General features: G+C 35.1%; 1 protein-coding gene across 2 annotated transcripts; it reads right to left on the reverse strand.

Moving 5' to 3' along the window:
- Positions 1-403: 403 nt before the first annotated feature.
- Positions 404-12,841, reverse strand: LOC117107983 (ubiquitin carboxyl-terminal hydrolase 8-like). 2 transcript variants are annotated; one of them, XM_033249797.1, is made up of 11 exons: positions 12,509-12,841; positions 11,825-11,978; positions 8,387-9,650; positions 8,080-8,152; positions 6,810-6,940; positions 6,044-6,260; positions 4,861-5,094; positions 3,827-3,969; positions 3,193-3,353; positions 2,400-2,488; positions 404-1,779 (listed from the first exon to the last, which is right to left on the reverse strand). In XM_033249797.1, exons 1-11 carry the CDS (start codon positions 12,824-12,826, stop codon positions 1,732-1,734), a joined length of 2,832 nt encoding a protein of 943 aa, XP_033105688.1. In that variant the 5' UTR covers positions 12,827-12,841; the 3' UTR covers positions 404-1,731. The 2 variants fall into 2 exon arrangements, with proteins under 2 accessions (XP_033105688.1, XP_033105687.1); XM_033249796.1 differs by having other exon boundaries at positions 8,080-8,155.
- Positions 12,842-18,725: the final 5,884 nt, after the last annotated feature.

Below are 18,725 nucleotides of genomic sequence, written 5' to 3' on the forward strand. Positions count from 1 at the left end.
AAATCCTATTTCACGAAGACGACCTGCGTCGTCAAGGTTTCTTCAGATTGTGGCAGTATGGGTTTTTCATTAAAAAAAATGTTTTCATCCAGTTTTTGGAATCATGTGGATAAATATTATAATTTCTACTTTCTGAAATTTGATCTAAATTATATTAACGCAAATTTTGTTGCTAAACTGACCAATCGGCTATGCTTGTTTTGGTCAAGTGGATAACTTAACGATGATTAATGCACTCTGGTTAAGTTGTCAACAAAGTCTATTTTACGAACCAGTCGAATGAAAACAATACTCAACGGAAAATCGTAGTCAACGAAATGAACCAGTTGAACAAGCCCAATGTTATGTTCTCGGACGAAGCCACTGGTGTATTCCACCACTGATATTGGCACAATAAAATATATCTATTGATTGATTGATTTATTGGACAATTTTTGACTTTCTGTACCCCACAGCCTATAACTATAGCATACATCTTTTTCCTTTCAGCCGAACCCTTAGGATTTCGATCCTTACAGACAATCAATTTTATTCCTCTCTTGCTTAATATTTAAAAAAAATTGCTCAACAAAAATACCCATAGCGCAAATGATACTGCACCTTGGTTGCTTTTTAAAGTACAACAGTGAAGTTTGCGTAAAACGTGCTATCAGACACATTGTACCTGGCTTGGCATATAGGAGCTTTTCATTTTTATTTTCGTGTTAACAGTGTTTTCAACACTAGACGAAAGAAAGAAGAATTCTGCCTTCCAGTATTGACCAAGATAGTGTGGCAGGTCAACTTGCAGACCATATCAGACAGGCCAATTCTGTTGTATCATTACAAACACTTCTTAAAACCAGGGGTGGCACCAGGATTTAGTGTCAATGGCCTGACGGAAGGGGGGAGGGCGCAATGTTCCTGACGATAGCAAAGTGGGTGTACACTGGCATTGCTCAAAATCACTTTTTTCCTAGGTAGCGTCACTGTAATGGTAGTGGAGCCATAGGCTTATCCTGTGGTGGAAAGTGAAAAAGCTCAGAATTTTTTCTTTAGTGGATTATCTGCGTATACAATATATATTGTCAAATTCAGACAGTGACGTTATTTTGACATTGACAGGTGTAACTATTTGAATGTCACCATCTCCAGCACTGCTGCTTACTGAAACCCACATTTAGGGTTGTATTTTATAATTGTTGTTTCTACTTACTTTATTTTTACATTTATGTTGTTAAGCACTTTGAGGTGTTAACGTAGGTACAATATAAATATTTGTGATTATTAGTAAAAGATATACATGCAGCAAAAAAGCCAACAAATACAGTAGTCTACTAGGTAATGCACAGGTACAACAATGCCAACACACATACACATCAAGTTTACTTGATGTGGTCAGTTCATTGGACAAGAAGTGACCAAGGTGGACATGATGATCTAAAGTACCGCACTATTTGACTAGAAAAGCAGACACACCATTATCATATGATTTTTTTTAAAGCTTGGTAGCACTGGTCTTTATAACAGGAAGTTATGAGCAGGTTCTGTCAATCACATTGCTGTCAATCAATCAAACAGTCCAGCGGAAAGTAGGATACGCAACATTGGGTCATGTGACAATATGTACAACCAGGTGGTCTTGGAACAGGAATGATTATGCTGACTGATTCAAAGTGCTTCACTTGGCTGGTGTAACTGATCAACTGTCAATCAAACTGAATGACAAGCTGTCAGGAAAGATTTCCAGTTTTACCAGTTTTTGGATGAATAGAACAAGATGTAAGCCGCTGATCCTTGCTGGAAAAACAAATTGAAATTATTAACTTATTATTATTATTATTTTTCATTAATGTTTTTATTAATAACTACATTTTTTTTTTCTCAACCCTATTTCTTCCTCTGAACTGTTCATATGGAAATACAAAGGAAGCAAGTGACAGAAATGTAAAGCATTTGGCATACAATAAAAAAATCATAGGTTCAAATCCATGGGTGGTCATACTGTTTCTAAAGTTTCTTGGAAATACCACATTATCTACATTTATCTATATTTACCCAAGAGTAATAATAGGTACTAATAGGATACCAATGATTTGGATTTAATACTGCCTCTGCTGCACAGCAGCATGTCTCAGAAGGGGAGAGGGGGTGTAGGGATGCACCCCTACTAAATATTGCTGAGTAAGAAACCTGTACAGAAGTAATATAAAAACCATTTAATTCCCCAAGCTAAATTTTCCTTTCTATTTAATTGCTCACCCAATCAGCTCTTTAAGTCAATACTAATTAATATGACTGATTGAGTACTATCAAGGAGAGGTAGTGATGGCATATTTTGAACCATGAGCTTGGTGGTGTTCATTCTAACCACTAAGTTACACCTCTGCTCCTAATTTATCATTTACTGAGAGGCTTACCTTGGCTCTACTGGAGGAGATGTCATATACCTCATGATCATCATATTTATACCATTTCTTCGTCCTTGGATTTTTACACATGGCTGTGTCTGTAACAGAAACATGTGCAAAATATCAGATATTTGTGAAGAATTTGACAACAGAAAAAATACACTATATTAAAAGTTAAAATAGACTGGTTATTGCTAGCCAAGAGGATACATGAATTATAGTCTTATATCTAGTTATTACATACACATACAGCATATAAACATTTTGAAGTTTATTACTAATATTTGCCTATCATATGTAGCAAAGACAAGCCAAACCAGTCACTGCTTGCAAAAAATGTATTTTAAGATGAACGTAAAAATTGTAAAAGAATCATATAAATCCGAAATTTCGTTATAAAGTTACAAAAGCTGTTTGAAGAACTGTATTTGAGAAATCAGTCTTTGAATTTTACAATTTCAGACATTTCTCATGGAAGACACCATCACTAAACTGTTCCAAAAATGTTGTTTTAATGTTGGAAATGGAAAAAATAACATCATAGCATGATGTATAGATATATCAAGTTTAGTTTAGTGCAATAAAACAGATTTCAAAAAGGTTGACATTCCAAAATTTTTTGGCCTTTATCTCTGAAACACGATTTGCTAGGAGTAACTGGTTTGGCTTGTCTTTGCCACACAGATTGGTATCTAAAGTTTAATCATGGCTTGATTCATCACAGATTATTAAGATCAATGGACAAGTTGTAATCCTTTTTAAAGGGAATGGTCTTTAATCAGAATTTGCTTAATGTACTCACAATGTCCGCCATCTAAGCCTCCGGTGTGGCTGGACACTCCGTACAAGAAATAGCTACAATTTACTTTGGGTCCCACAGTGTGAGGTATAAGGTCCAAGCCTGTTAATGGGAAATCTATGTTGGTTTGAAGCTTTTGCCGCCAACGTCCTTCAAAGTAAAACCTGCAGAAGACAGAATAGAAAGAGAATTGCATTACCTTGATTTGTCCCAAAAGAAAATGTTGTTGAGAGGAAAAAAAATCTGAGTGCTTTTAGGTATATAAACACAGAATTTTTCTATTTATGGGATAAATTGACAAAATCAATGGGTTGTGGTTCTTAATCCAAAGCTGGTAAAAAGTTTGTTGTTTCCTTAGGCAAGGTATTAGAGTATAAACGGTACAGTAAGACTTGAATGTTTTTATGTTGAATGAATATGAGGAACTTTACAGTGCCGGGCCCTTACAGAAAAAAATTGCTCAGAGCACTTTCACCACAAAAAAATGATCAACAGTTCCTGCACACTTAACAATATATTTAATTAATCACGAAAACACCACCACTCCACTCACCCCGACCCCCACCCCCAAAAAAAGGTATAATATCAGTCTCTGTGTTACGATTTGGAATACTCACAAGGGAGATATCATACTTACCTCTTTAGGTGGATAATAAGGACTGGGGGTGTCCTCCAAATTGTTATAGTTTTAATTGAGTTACGTTTCACCCTGCAACGAGTACACTTTACCGCATTGTCACCAGTCAACTTCTCAGGCTTGGAGAAATGATCTAGGCAATCCTAAGAAAATATGAAAAAAAAAACCAAAAAAACAAATAAAGGTCAAGGAACTACAATATGAACAGAGTACCATAAAGTTGTTACATTTTTGTTTTTAATTACTCTGTTCATGATAATTGAATACCATACAAAATTGTTTTGAGTGAGTCAGCCAAGTGTCAGTGTTTGTGTATTTGTTGACACTCCCTGATCTCCCAACAAGATGCGCCTAGTGTAGACGTTAGTTTTAAATGGGCCTAGAGGTCTATAATTTCAATGTAAATTGATTACAGTGTATAAACCTATCCTATAAACTTGCAGCTTAAAAGCAGGATAATATAGAGATCTACTTATACATCTTGTCTGTACTCCCAGAGGAGTGATTGTTGTGTAGACTATAGGGCAGATGTTTACAATACCATATTTTCAAAAAAATCAATACTTTATTCTGTCCAGTATACATGCATACAAATACATGCATATGGAAAAACGATAAACAATAAAATATTTTACATAACAAAGGTGACCCCGCTTTCCAAATTGCTTTAATCACACGTAATGGTCATTGAGCGCTGTAACTGCCGCCGGGATAAAACTGTTTAATGATCTTTAAGTATACTTGTTACAGCAATACACTCTATGCTTGTAGTCACAGTATATTACAGGTGGCTGTGTGCTCATTATTAAGTGTTGTTGGAGCATATATTAAGGAGTAGAGTTAAATAGCTTAGTGGTTAAGATGGTTAACTTTTATCCCAGGGTCCTGGGTTCATTTCCTCTTTCTTATGACCACAATCAACTCCACTCCCTAGGCCTCAATAATAGTTTATAAAGCATCATTCCATCCTGTAAGTGGCGAGTGTACTTGCTGTTGGATGTGAGGGAAATAAAATAAAAAATATAACATCTTACTGTTAATGAGCACTTGTTACTCTTAGGTATAGGTAGTGACAGGTACATGAACGTATCAAACTTGACCATTATGTTCAAGCATGTTTCGCATTGCACTGTGGACTTGTACTGTCCCTGGAAAAGTTCCACGCAGATAGACTGGTTGAGGCGCTTGTAGTTGTCCCAGGCTATCTGAGCAGCCTTATTATCCGGTAACTTATTGTCCTTCTCTTCAATATACTCCCTCTTCTTCACCTTATTAATTAATAAAGTGTTCGTAATGAACAAATTTACTAAATATTTGCATAATAAAAATATAAAGCTGTGTCCAGGTCATCAAATTTTTGTTGAAAAAAAAAAACCAACCTGTTGTATGCCCATATCCTGTTGTATGCCCATATATAGTCACGACGTGATGTCATCATGACCATATTTAGGCACATCACATGCTTTTATCATATAAAAATTGATAGTCTGTACAGGGCCTAAATTAGTATTCATTTGAAGAATAGGACAAAAATAAATCTTTTCCTCCTTAACACACAAATGCCTAAATAATATTATGCTAATTTTCTTTGCACAGATGGTAATTAATTTAAGGTTTGTAAATCAGCAGTAATTAAATTGTTTCAGTCTGCATTTCACTAATTACAATTAGTTCATGAAGAGCATCTTCTGTATATGTTTGTGTGTGATTTTGTGGATACTGTGGTTAAATCTGTTTTTTTTCCCCCTGTAAATTTAAGACTATTTTATTCATTTTTGACTTAGTCTTTGTACATTTTATTTCAATTTAGCTCTGTGCTACCATGATATTTTGATTTTCTGAAATAAAGATAAATTGATATATGTTTTTGAAAAGGGACCACCAATTTCTGTTCATTATTGTTATATCTTTTGATCTGTTACCCAAAGAAATAAATAACAATAACACGGATCTATTGAAAACTACAATAAATTAACATGTTCCCTGCTAGGGAAGTGAGTTCATGTCCAACAGGATTCACTCAGCGCCAAGGATGTGAGTTCACATCCACACCTGTCCAAACATACCACTTTTGTATGGCACGTAAACTTGCTGGCATTGGTCTCCAGAACACGACCTCTCACCCGGGATGTTCAGGGGAAGAACCCGGAAGTAATAATCTAAAAAAAGGCTTGGCAGTCCACCGTGCTAAATCATGTAAACCACATGTTAACTTACTCGGTTTAAATCTTCATGCAATCCATCCATCAAGAAGATTAGAAACTCCTGTGAGTCATGGTGATGGCCTATATTCTGGTTGAATTGTGGGACATACTTAATGACCGTGTTGGAAAGATCCCGTGGAGAAATAGCTCGGTACTGACCACACCACAGAGCCCGCACCACCACTGCATAATCCTCTGCCACTTCTCCCTTCCGTCCCAAGACATTCTCCCTAGTGAAAAAATAAACAGGATAAAAATGCATAAGCTGTGTGACAATACGTAAAACAGAGCTATAGCTTGGTGGCTATGGTGTTTGCATTCCAATTCCATGGTACTGGGTTTTAATAATTTAAACAAAAGTTCCACTTCGACCACACGCTCAGGATTCATAAAAAGACACAATAATAGAAGAATTCTAAATTATTATAAACATCTACACTCACAAACATATTACAATAATATAACATGCACAAGAATGCTAGTTGTGGGATAACATGCCTCGTATACTACAAAGTTAAGCAAGTTAAGCTATACATTGAATAGCTTCCCCCCCCCCAAAAAAAAAAACAAAAAAAAAACAGAAAGAGACAGGGAGCATGGTATTCTAAAACAAGCTAATTATCTGTTTAGATTCCATGTACCATGTATCTATGTTGAAGCATCCCTTACACACACCATTACCACCCACCTAACCCCCTCTGTGTTTCTACCCAGATCTTTCCCTTGATCCATCCCAGTAATGTACCTTTTACTGTATACTTTTACTGTAAATTACTAACCTATTAATGTCTCTTTGATAGATATTTGAGACAAAATAGTCCGTCAGGTACTTGGTATTACTCAAACACTGCACGACACTATTCATAAAGCATGTGTTACCAAGATTACGTAAACCAGTTAAGCCAGGTCCCTGAAAGAAATTAAAACCAAAGTAAATATTAAAACATCTTCTAGTGTAATAAATTGAACCAATGTATTGTGGTGCTACAAACTTTTCCATAGTATAGTCTCCTTGCTTATGTAGATTATTATGTCAATATGTGCAGCAAGTATATTTATACTTTGGCACGGGCGCTCTGCAGTAGAACTCTCAACACTTAATATTCAACTAGTGCGTCACACAACAGGCCATTTGTGTTTGGGTACATTGGCTGTACAAATTCATATTAGCTAGTTTTACAGACCCAAAGACAGGACTAATGTCAACCAAACGTATTGACGTTTGTGTGCAAAGAAAGAAATTTTCTGTTAGTAAACAAAACCTATTATTACGTGAAACCTAGCAACTCTTTGTATTACTGTATGTCAGTTCAATGTATCTAACAGCCCCCTAAATTGTATTAAGAAAAATTATTGTATTATATTGTTGATACATTATTTTTATTATTATGAGCATAGCACCAGTAAGATTTTATGAGAGTGCAATTTCCAAACAACTTGAGGTCCATATTCTCAAAATTTTCTCAGCCCCAACCATGGTGTAGGTGAGGTGGTGTGCACTCTCATGCACCCCCTACCACCAAATCCTTCATCTGCCCCAGGATTAACATCAGATGATAAGGTGTACAGCAGGTCTATAAGCACTTTATTCTCTAGATGTTATTCAGACCCTAGTATTTTGCACAGTATTACATAACCTTCAACCATTATTCTGGATATAAGGTTGTTTCCCCCAAATCCTATTCACCTTTGTTCAATTAAACATTTTGCCTGTTCCTCCAAGTAATTTTGTAATAAGCCATTTAGAACCAAGCTTTAACAATGGGTCACTGAATTCTGAAACATTTTTTTCTTCAGAATTTTAATGCACAGTACGTAAACAAATTATGATTATACAATGTCTACTCCCAGAGTTAATTTAGTGAATTATAGATTTGTAATTGTGTTCAGCGCCCTCTATCATAGATCAGCTTCATAGAAACATCTAAGGTTGTCTCACTTTCAAATAGGGTTGAACAACCTGAGTTGAAATTTAAATGGGTATACTGAGACAGACTGCTATATTTCATCTTGCTTTTTGATTGAATTCTATAATAAAAATTTACTTACCATTCCCCCATAGGTAGCTGCTAAGTTACGATTACTTTTCATAATTTTATTGGAGTCTTGAATACGAGTTGTACTGCTGTGATTATATGAAAGACAATTTTCGAAATTTTTTACATAATCAAATAAAATTAAGATAGCAATAATAAAAAATATAGCATTAGATATTTAAGGAATACCATTTCTAGGGAGTGCTTTTCTATCAGTCAAAAATACCTCTTTCCCAAAGGTAATAACCACCATAGAATACAAAAACAACAAAACCAGATTAAATACTTTGAACTTTTACAAATAAAACCTTTGCACTTACCTTAATGGTTTTATACTTCGATCAAAGGCTGGTACATCCACAGATTTGCTTTCTTCATTGAGAACCATTTGAGCAATATTTGGAGATGACATGGATTGACTCAGTTTAGGCTTAGGTTGGTCTTTAAGAGGCGCTTTAGTGGAAGTAGGTTTGTCCTGCTGGGGCAAACTACTAAGAGTGGGCTTGTCCTGAAGGGGTGCTTTACTAGGGGAAAACTGGTCTTGAACATTTGGTTTTTTGGGGGTAGGCTTTTCAAGAGAGGAAACTTTTGCAGGAATATATTGAGGGACACTGCTTGGTTTAAGTTTTGTGCCTGGGGGCTCCCAGCATGTTGTTTTAGTGTTATGGTTAATATAATAGTATTTCTTAGATTTTTCATCATATCTTTTTTCCCAATTTGGTGGTAGTTGTGGGTTTATAAACCTTTGTGCATTTTCTTTGGCTTTCATTTCCTCGAGTAGTTTTCGTTCGTTTTCTTTCAACATTTTTCTTTCATTCTCCAGTGCCTTAGATTTTTCTTCAATTTGTTTCCGTTCGGCCTCCATCTGTATTCTGTCTTTCTCCATTTGTTGTAACATTGCATTTAATTGCTCTTCCATGGCTTCCAATTTCTTTTTCTGCTCAATATTTTCAGAGCTTATCTTTGAATTCCGTAGTTTTTCAAGGTCCATCCTAGCCCGCTTTTCCTTATCCTTGTGCAATTTCAATTTGTCTTCCTGTGTTTGCATTACTTCATCAACTTCAGCCACCTCTGGTTTTCTATCTATGGTTTCAGGTTCCTTGTATTCTGGTGGTTTGATGTCAGTGATATCTACTGTTAAGTTGCTTATTGGTTTTTTATCCTCTATGGGTTCTGTAGTTCCCAGACTTGGCTTTAAAGCTCGATTAAATTGCGGCATGGAGGACTTTGTTTCTTGAGAGGAAGCAGACTCTGTCTTCTTGACCTCAGCTGCACTACCTTCCAGAACATCTCCGGCACCTGAGACAGGTGGTAGATTTCCATCAAACCTTGTAGTTCCATTTGACGATATGGGTTGTAATGGTTTACTCTCTGTACTGCTAACAATAGGCTTAGGTGGCTCACTGCCATTTACTTTTGATTTGTTTGTTGGCTTAGGCTTTGATGACCTGTCAAAAGCAGGGATAGGCCTGTCGTTCAGTCCATTGTTCACTGTATCAACTCCATTCATGTGTGATTGACCATTTACAGAAGGCTGTGGTTGTTTTGGTTCTTCATCTTCCAGGGATGGAAAATCAAAATTCACTGAAAAAGAATTTTTTTTAGAAATAAAAGTATAAATAGAGTTGTTAGTGAACAAAAAAATGATGGAAAATGTCAACGCTGCCCTAATATTTACATCTGTGCTGTCAATCAAACTGTCATGTAGACATTAACTCGCACATTAAAAGATGAGATTATTTAGTCCGTCAATAAAAAAAACTAAGATTGATTGATTTTGAAGTGGTTCTGAAAGTTGCCTTAATTCCTACTTTAAAAAGTGCTGCATTTTGAAGGGTCAGAATGTAGTAGGATGCTATGACCAGTCAATTATGTATTTACTTTTGTCAAGGATGTCAAAGAACTGGAAAGAATGACACCTAAACTAAAGATGTTTTATTGCTTACATCATTACAATGAAAAAAAATCATATTTTCTTCATTCATACAAGCAAATGCTTAAAAAAAAAAAAAAGAAAAGGGAAAAATAAAAAAAAATTAAAGAAAAAGAAGAAAAAATCCAATATTTTTTAAAGCATAAGGAAATGAAAATGCAGAAGAGATTCATATTACAATGATGATTCTGTTGGTTTTGATTTAAATACCATTGAGACATTACCCTTTGCAAAAGGTTTTTTCTTAATCTTTGTTATGATTTTATTGAATAAATAGATATTAACGTCTGTGCCAATATTTGTTCATACTGTACTGACGATCAAATCAAAGGTGATGTAAAGTGATACAGTTCATTCTTTTTTGTGGTTTCACTGTTTGAATCCAACTGTTTCACACTGTCATTGCTTTTTGTGAATTTTAATATATGTAGACAAAATAAATGAAATAAAATAAATTTGTAAATGATAAACATATAAAAAGGAAATACATTAATATAGCCCTTAATTCAAGAAAGCTTCAAAGGGCTGATAGGTAAAAAATACATAAGAATAAATATTGTCAGGCGAATGCTGGCTAACTTTATAATTTTTGTGTTTTGAATAAAAAAATAAATAAATAATATTTCTTTCACAAAGTCAAATATACTTGCAGTTAAATTTTACAGAACAGAACATAACTTTTAGTCTAATGCTTTTTCCACCTACTGTATCATGTTTTCTGTGACAAATATCTATGTTTTACCCATATAATTGGCATGATGATGTCATATCACACCTTTATATACTGTATATTTGTACAGAAACTTGATAGCATGAAATATTTTAGGAGCAGAGATGAAATTTACATAGGGGCTAGATTGAGGTGAGCAAATTTTGAAATATATATACTATATTAAAAAGTAAGCACTACTTAAGTTATGCAATACTGACCATTAATATGATTAAAAGATTATCGTGGAATTTCTATAACTTCTATTAATCACCTCCCTTAAAGAATTATCACTTCTCGTGCCTGCTAGCGAAAATCCTTTCCTTTAACACTATTTCTAAACTCTGTTATGAGAGTATTCCACTTTTTTTCAATTCAAGGGTGTTCCCATAATAGAGTTTTCACTCTATTAATCTAATTGTCTTGTGACCATTTGGAGGAACAGATCACTCCATAATAATCTCATGATTGAGATAAATGTACATTTTCAAAGATGACATTTCTAGACTAGCTGGACCCATCCATCATAAACATGTCAATATCTCCTTGAACCTAGAGTGTGGGATCCAAAGACACAGATATTTGGTGACAGAGCACTCCTAGGTCAAGCTCTCCCACTAATATGGAATCAGTTACCAAACCCCACACAGAGTGCTGAATCACTGTATTGAGAAACATTCGACAATTATCTGCTTCAAAAGGCCTGCAGTCAATCAGATATTTTTAAAATACCAAGATACTGATATTGCTTGAATTCAACTTTAGTATTATCCTAATAATAATAATTTAAGCCAATATTGTTTTTAATGGGGGGGGGGGGCATGATGCCCTTCTGTGGAGTGGCGGTGTATTAATTTATGCATATTCTACAGAGGCATCAAATAAATTTGTATTTCATTATCTGATGAGTTTGACATAAAATATTATAAATATTTGGCAGCCTGCAAACAAAGCAGTAATACAAAAACAACAAAAGAAAAAATACCACCCAATACAACAGACACCCCCAATCTCTCATTTCAAATGTCTATATCAGGTAATTTAGTAGTTTGTCCTTCTTCCAATCTGAGGGAAGTGAAGTTATCATGGAATACAAAATACTAAATAATATCTTACATAGGTTTGCAGTGGACTTGAGAGAGCTGCTTCCATCCATGACTGGAGCAGTGACTTTAGCATTTGTTGTAAACATTGGATAGCGGAGCAACCAATCATCGTAGCCACCTTCTAGTTTTAACGGTTCACGTTTAAGTGTTACGGTTGAATCCCACTGGAAATCAGATATATATATATATACACATAGTAACAGTAATAATGATAGTAGCACCAACAATAAAAACAATACAATGAGGATAATAAATATTTATATCATCTGTAACAGTTTAACAATAATATGGAAGGCATGGAAGATAATATGGTAAAGAGAGGGAGAAGAGTAAAAAGAAGGAGTGGATAAGAGAGAGGAAAAGGAGCAAGAGAAGAGAAATCAAAATGGAAAACAGAAAAAAAGGAGGAAAGAGGGTAAGAAGATGAAATAAAAGGAAAAAAGAGAAAAATGGAAAGGAAAGGTGGCAAGGAGAAAAGATGGAGAAGAAAAAGGGACAAAATGGGACGAGATGAGAAAAGATTGAATAAATTAGTAATGAGGAAATAGGGTGATGTGAGGGGAGTAAAATTAGTAAAAGGAAGATAAGCAAGGTGGTGGAGGAGGGGACTACTTTGGATTTGTTATTAGTTGAATAATTTAGAGAATGAAAATAAATGAAAAGATATCATTTTGTATTATATAATGTATTATACCTTATATAGAGCATCCTTAAGGGAGTCTAAAGAGGACTTTGGTGCTTCATCCCAGTTTAATAGAATGATATAATCCACAGATCCCCTCTTGCTCCATAGGTGTCTGCTCTCTGGTGGTAGACCATTCTCAATGACAGCAACAGTGCACCTAAATTCAAAAATGGAAAGTATCATAACATTACATATTATGTCATTTACTTCATTTATGAGCAATGTAATGTAATTAGATTTATATACCAAAGCACTTGATGAGTGCACTACAGTAGCTGATACAGCAAATTCCTTCACCCCTAAAGGTCTGGAGTCAGATACTCTCATCTGCCAACAACAGGGCTGTTTATACTGGTACACCGGGGTAACCCCTTACTCATCTCGAAAGAGGTACTTGGTTATCTATATATGTAGTGTTTTTATGAGACAATTGTGTACATGGCAACTGTTTATAGCCCTTACTTGGGAAGACTTGTTCCACGACCAGAAAAATACCTATAGGACGTGGCAACCCTTCCTGAACTGCTTGGCCATTCATTATGGGTACAGTATAAACATAAACAGATATATTAAAATCATATTGGCTTTACTCATACATGAGTGATGGTTATAGTAGTCATAAACTCTGAGATAGTTTTAGGCTAAAAATATTGTAAAATTATTTCCCAATTGACCAAGTGATTATTATTTCTAATGTTCACTGTGTTTTTACAGCACAACAAGTTATCATTGTAATGTAAAACATGTATATGAAAATATTCTGAACTATAGGTATACATTGTTCTTGTATATTTTAGTTTTTACTTGGAACCTAGGTTTAAATAGTTGCCTATGCCAGGACTTACATTCTTACAAATAAAAAATTAGGTTCAATTGCTACTCGCAAGCTTCATTCAGGACTAATTCAAAGCATATCAGGATTAATATATAGAACTATATTTCATTTTTAAAAGGAGGTTAAAAAGTGATTATATTCGCTAATGGCAATACAACCCACTTTCTAAAGACATTTCTGCCTTGCTTTGTGTGACAAATCTGTTTTCATTGAATTTTTTAGAGTGATGGAATAAATGCAATGAAGGCAATACAGATGATTGAGAATGAACATGTTTTCTCAATTTAAATATAAAATATTTTTCAGTTAATAAAATCTATGTTAACATTATGTCATAATGGTGTACAAATACAGGTATTTGAAAAGGAAATAATTAATAAAAGCTGTGCATAAGATTAACATGTATTAATAGCTACATTGAGTCTGTTAAGAAGGTACTCTTTATGTGCTGAATAATATCAAGATGTCAGGGTTCTTTGAATGGGATCACATGACCTCAAGTCCTCAAATACCGTATGTCACGTCACGTAACTGTCATGTGGGAAATGTACAGCAACATCCAGCTTCATATTATTTCAAAATAAAAATCAGAATGGACAATATTAAGTACAGTAATGTAATTCAATGGTCTTTTGGTAGTTGTGAAAGTAGGCCAGTTAGGATGACCCCTGGGGCAGCTGCAGTGTGAACCTACTCTTCCCTGGTGGTGAAATGGAATGACACAGTGGTTATCGCCATTTTAAGACAATATCTATATATTCTTGCCAATGCTCTTTATATTATGCTTATATTTTCATTTGCAAAAGGTTTGCGTGCTTAAAAACTGCTATTTAAAGGGGGAATATCTGATCCGTATGTAATATGTCTGTACTTGAAACTGAAAGATTTTCATATTGTAATTCTGGTTGGAAGCATATTATTCTTGCAAATAATGGGAATGATGGTTTATTCACTCATAGCAGTAAAATACATGGTTTGAAATCAGAGTTGGTTGGAAATTAAAATATTAGCATGACAATAATATTGATAAAAACACTTGACCATGGATAAAATGTTTAAAAAAATGTTCCTAAAAAAATAAGGAGGTAAGAATATGAGGACCAGTCATGCAGTACATTACCACAAAGACAGATAAAGTTTGCTACATTTCAAAATATCACATCAGACAAAAAAAATCTCAAAAACTACTAAAAACTGACCAGGGACAATAGGAAGGATGAGTAACTACCATGACTTACGTAAAATAAAACCATCTTTTTTTAATTTGTAAAAAATGTCAACGTAAAGTACAATCCATGACAAAGCATTAAACGTCATTCTATCCCAGCAACATCCAGGGCCCACAATGTAGACCTATCTGACTGGGTAAATGCCATTCAATATAAATTGGATTTCCTGGAGACAGTTTCAGTAAGACATCATTTATCTGACTTATTTTCAAAAAATATCCAAGCAAAATAAAATGATTGTTTACTTCCTTTACTAGACAAAGAAATCTACACCACTTCAATATTATACTACAGTATGTTACATCTCTGAATAGTCACATGATGGACAACTTTCAATCAGTGGATGCAAGGTTAAACAACTTTTGATAGTTAAAGATGGACAACTCTTAATGGTTGCATGGTTGACAACTACCCATTATTGTATGGTGGACAACTCTTGATAGTTGCATGGTGGACAAATGTCCATGGTTGCATGGCCTACAACTCATGATAATAAATGATGCACAACTTTTATTTAAAGTGTTGTTTTGCCCTACCTGATGGGTTATCACACCGCATACTCAGTACAAAAAAAATTTGCAAGTGATTCAGGTAGGAATCGACCTCCATATAATGTAAGTAGCCTGGTGTCATATATATAGCAACTGTTGATGGTGTCATGGTGGACAACTCTTGATGATTAAATAACGGAAAATCTTGATGGTTGCATGCGGAACAACTCGCGATGGTTGCATGGCGAACAACTCTTGGTGATTGAATGGTGGACAAATCTCAATGGTTGAATAACGGAAACTCTTGATGGCATGGGGGACAACTCTCGGTGGTAGCATGGCAAACAACTCTCGATGGTTGAATAACGGAAGCTTTTGATGGTTGCATGGAGGACAACCCTCAGTGGTAGCATGGCAAACAACTCTCGATGGTTGAATAACAGAAACTTTTGATATTTGCATGGGGGACAACCTTCACTGGTTGAATAACAGAAACTCTTGATGGTTGCATGGGGGACAACTCTTGATGGTTGCATGTCAAAAAACTCAGGATGGTTGACTCTTGATGGTTGCATGGGGGACAACTCTTGATGGTTGCATGTCAAAAAACTCAGGATGGTTGCATGTCAAAAAACTCAGGATGGTTGAATAACGGAAACTCTTCATAGTTGCATGGGGGATAACTCTCAGTGGTTGCATGGGGGACCCAGGGGAGGATCCAGGGGCGGATCCAGAGATGTCCAAAAGGGGGCCGAAAGTGGGGCAGATTTGGACAACACTACCCTAGGGGCCCGAGGCATGCCCTCTTGAAATTTTTTTTTTTCTGGACACCCGAAAATAACCCCTGAGGCGATAATATTTTTCTTTTTCTTTCTTTTTTTAAACTTTCCAAATAGGGAGGGGGGGGCGCCAGGACCAACCTCACTGATTAAATAACAGAAACTCTTGAAAGTTGCATGGGAACAACTCGATGGTTGCATGGCGAACAATTTCAAGCTTTGTTAAATATGTTTGTATATTAATAAATATTAAATAAAAAAATATTTATGTCCACAATGTGTACTGTAGTTGATGTTGAGTTCTATTTGGTCTTCTGTTTATAAATTTCTAAATTAAGTTATATGATATATTGTGTTTATAATATATTTGGAGAAAAAACATCAAAACTGGAATACAATTATTGATTAAAAAAAAAAACTGTCAACATAATTTAATTAAGGTGAATACTGTCAATACTAAAGCTGATGGATGAGTCAGACTTATGTAAGAAAAGACTGGGGGTCAATCAAATGAGAGATGACACTAAATATAGGATTTAATTAAGTAAAAGCCAGGTGATGTCCTGAAATGTCCCCAAAACATCTATGAACATGTATCTAGGCCAACAGGTGAATATCAGATACTTTCCTGGGACTGTACCAGACCACAACTGAAGTTAAGTTAATGGTTACATTAAATGGTACAAAACCAATTACTTTGCTAAAGCCTATTTTCCACTAGGCAAATTTATTCGCGCAAATCGAAAGTGTTGGTTCGTACGCACGCACATTCCCATTCCTATCAGAGTTTTTGCGAAGCGAAAACATGCGCAACCAATCAGAGCTCAGGAAGCAAACTGATGCTTTGATTCGCGCGAATAAATTCGCCTAGTGGAAAACTAGCTTTAGAAGAGATGCTACAAAAAAAAGCAAAAAAACATAGCTTTGGAACTTCATAATGTCATACCACCACATAAAAAGTAAAATGGTACTAAACCAACTCTCGTTGATATGCATACCCTAGAAACATCCCTTCGTGAACTACACAGTTAAATGGACAGTATCAAACAACTACATAAAGTTAAAACAACAAATACCAAAAGATACTACCAACTGCTAACAAGTACCATATTTCCTGTACCATACAATCACTAAAAAAAGTTGATGTACCATAAATCCTTGAATAAGCGCCGTGGTGCTTATAAAACTTTTTAGAGGCTTCAGTGTGGCACTTATTGTAGAGGGGCACCTATTCGAGTGTAGCGCTTATTAAAAAATATTGGCGTGGCGCTTTGCATGCCCGTTCCCATGTTACCTATCACACGTATTCCTGTAGTTCGGTAGGTCTATCACATGGAAATTAGGGTTATTTGATCGCATTTGCGATCTGATTTTTTAAGGTGCGACAAGGAATTCAAATTTGTTGCGCTCAGTGCGACATTTGATAGCGCGAGTAGATTGTGTAAGCGGTAGGAAGATGGTTTTCCTCCAAATCCCAATTATTTACAACTTGTACAGCCGATTATTTTCAGTCAGGCAGTACGCAAATCATGCTATCATTCATTTTACATGAACAGTACTGTATCAACCAATCAGCACGACCTAGACTGTTAAAGTGTGATGTCGTACACTAAAACTGTGTCGATGTGCGCTCATCTTCATTCTTGGTAAATAAGCGATCTCCATCAAAGCGAAGGAGGCTGGTAAAAATCGGACTGCAAGATTTTTTACTATTTTATTGAGTGTTACTCTTACCAGTACCTCCTCGTAATTGTGAACGTTTCCTTAACATATTTGTTCATAAAATAGAATATGTACCGAAATTTCAAACAATCGTATATTGACTCATACAATGTAAACGGGACAGCATCAAGCAATAATCAAAATTTAACACTAAATAGATTGTAAATAAATACATTTAGGCATCATCTGGATGATTATATTCAAAGTACTATTAAGGCAGACATCTTTTTTTGAAAACTAAACGAATTACCTAAACCTCATAGATTATGAAATAAGATTACACTCCTTCAATCACATGGCTGATGATAACCTCAGCCAGACTTCATGGAGCAGATATAGTTTAACAACATGCATCTCAATGAGCAACATCTTGAAAGTTATAAAAAACAAACAAACAAACGTAGGTCTCGCAGCAAATTTTGAAACCTGTAGCTAGCAGCTAGCGGTGAGCAAGGTTCCTAAGTATAGCCTACGGTTTTCAGTCCATGTCCTTCTCAGCAGGCCAGAACTATATACTAACTGTTTTAATTCAAGTATAGGTAGCCAAAAGGGAGCTGGTTAGCTTGTTTGTTCTAGTCGAGACATCCGCATCTTAAATTTTGAAAATTTACCAAGACTGATTAATATGCATGAAGTTAGCCAATCATGTGATTTACAAAATCAGTCATGCATACGATATCCCACATCAAATTTGATGTGGGAAATCGTACGCATGAATCGTTTGCCCAGGCCCTAATTCTAAAAAAAAAGAAATCGAGTATGGGACGCCAATTAAATTAGGTATGGCGCACACTAAGTGCAATAAAGAGTGAGTAACCTAAAATTAGGGCCTGGAACCCAGGCTAAGGCATTCGCAGTGTTAATGCGATTCTGCGGACCTATTTTCTGGAAATTTTCTGCACAAATGAAGAAAAATACTGAAAAACTTAAAGGAAGTGTAAAGAAAATATAATTAATGTTTCAGTAATAATAATTAATAATTTTATAATCAATATATCAATCCACTTAACTGTAGATTTTTGCACTCAATTGACTAGACAGTTCAGCTGCTCATGTTTTTCTTTTTTATATTGTGTATATCTGTTAATAATTAACAGAAATTTGTAATTTTCTTAGAAATATTCCTAACAATTGAAACTTTCCTTGAAATACTTTCCCTTTCCTTCAAGT

Source organism: Anneissia japonica, unplaced genomic scaffold, assembly GCF_011630105.1.
Source record: "Anneissia japonica isolate Jap-2015-1 unplaced genomic scaffold, ASM1163010v1 scaffold287960_len3192837_cov198, whole genome shotgun sequence".
Taxonomy (NCBI): Eukaryota; Metazoa; Echinodermata; class Crinoidea; order Comatulida; family Comatulidae; genus Anneissia; species Anneissia japonica.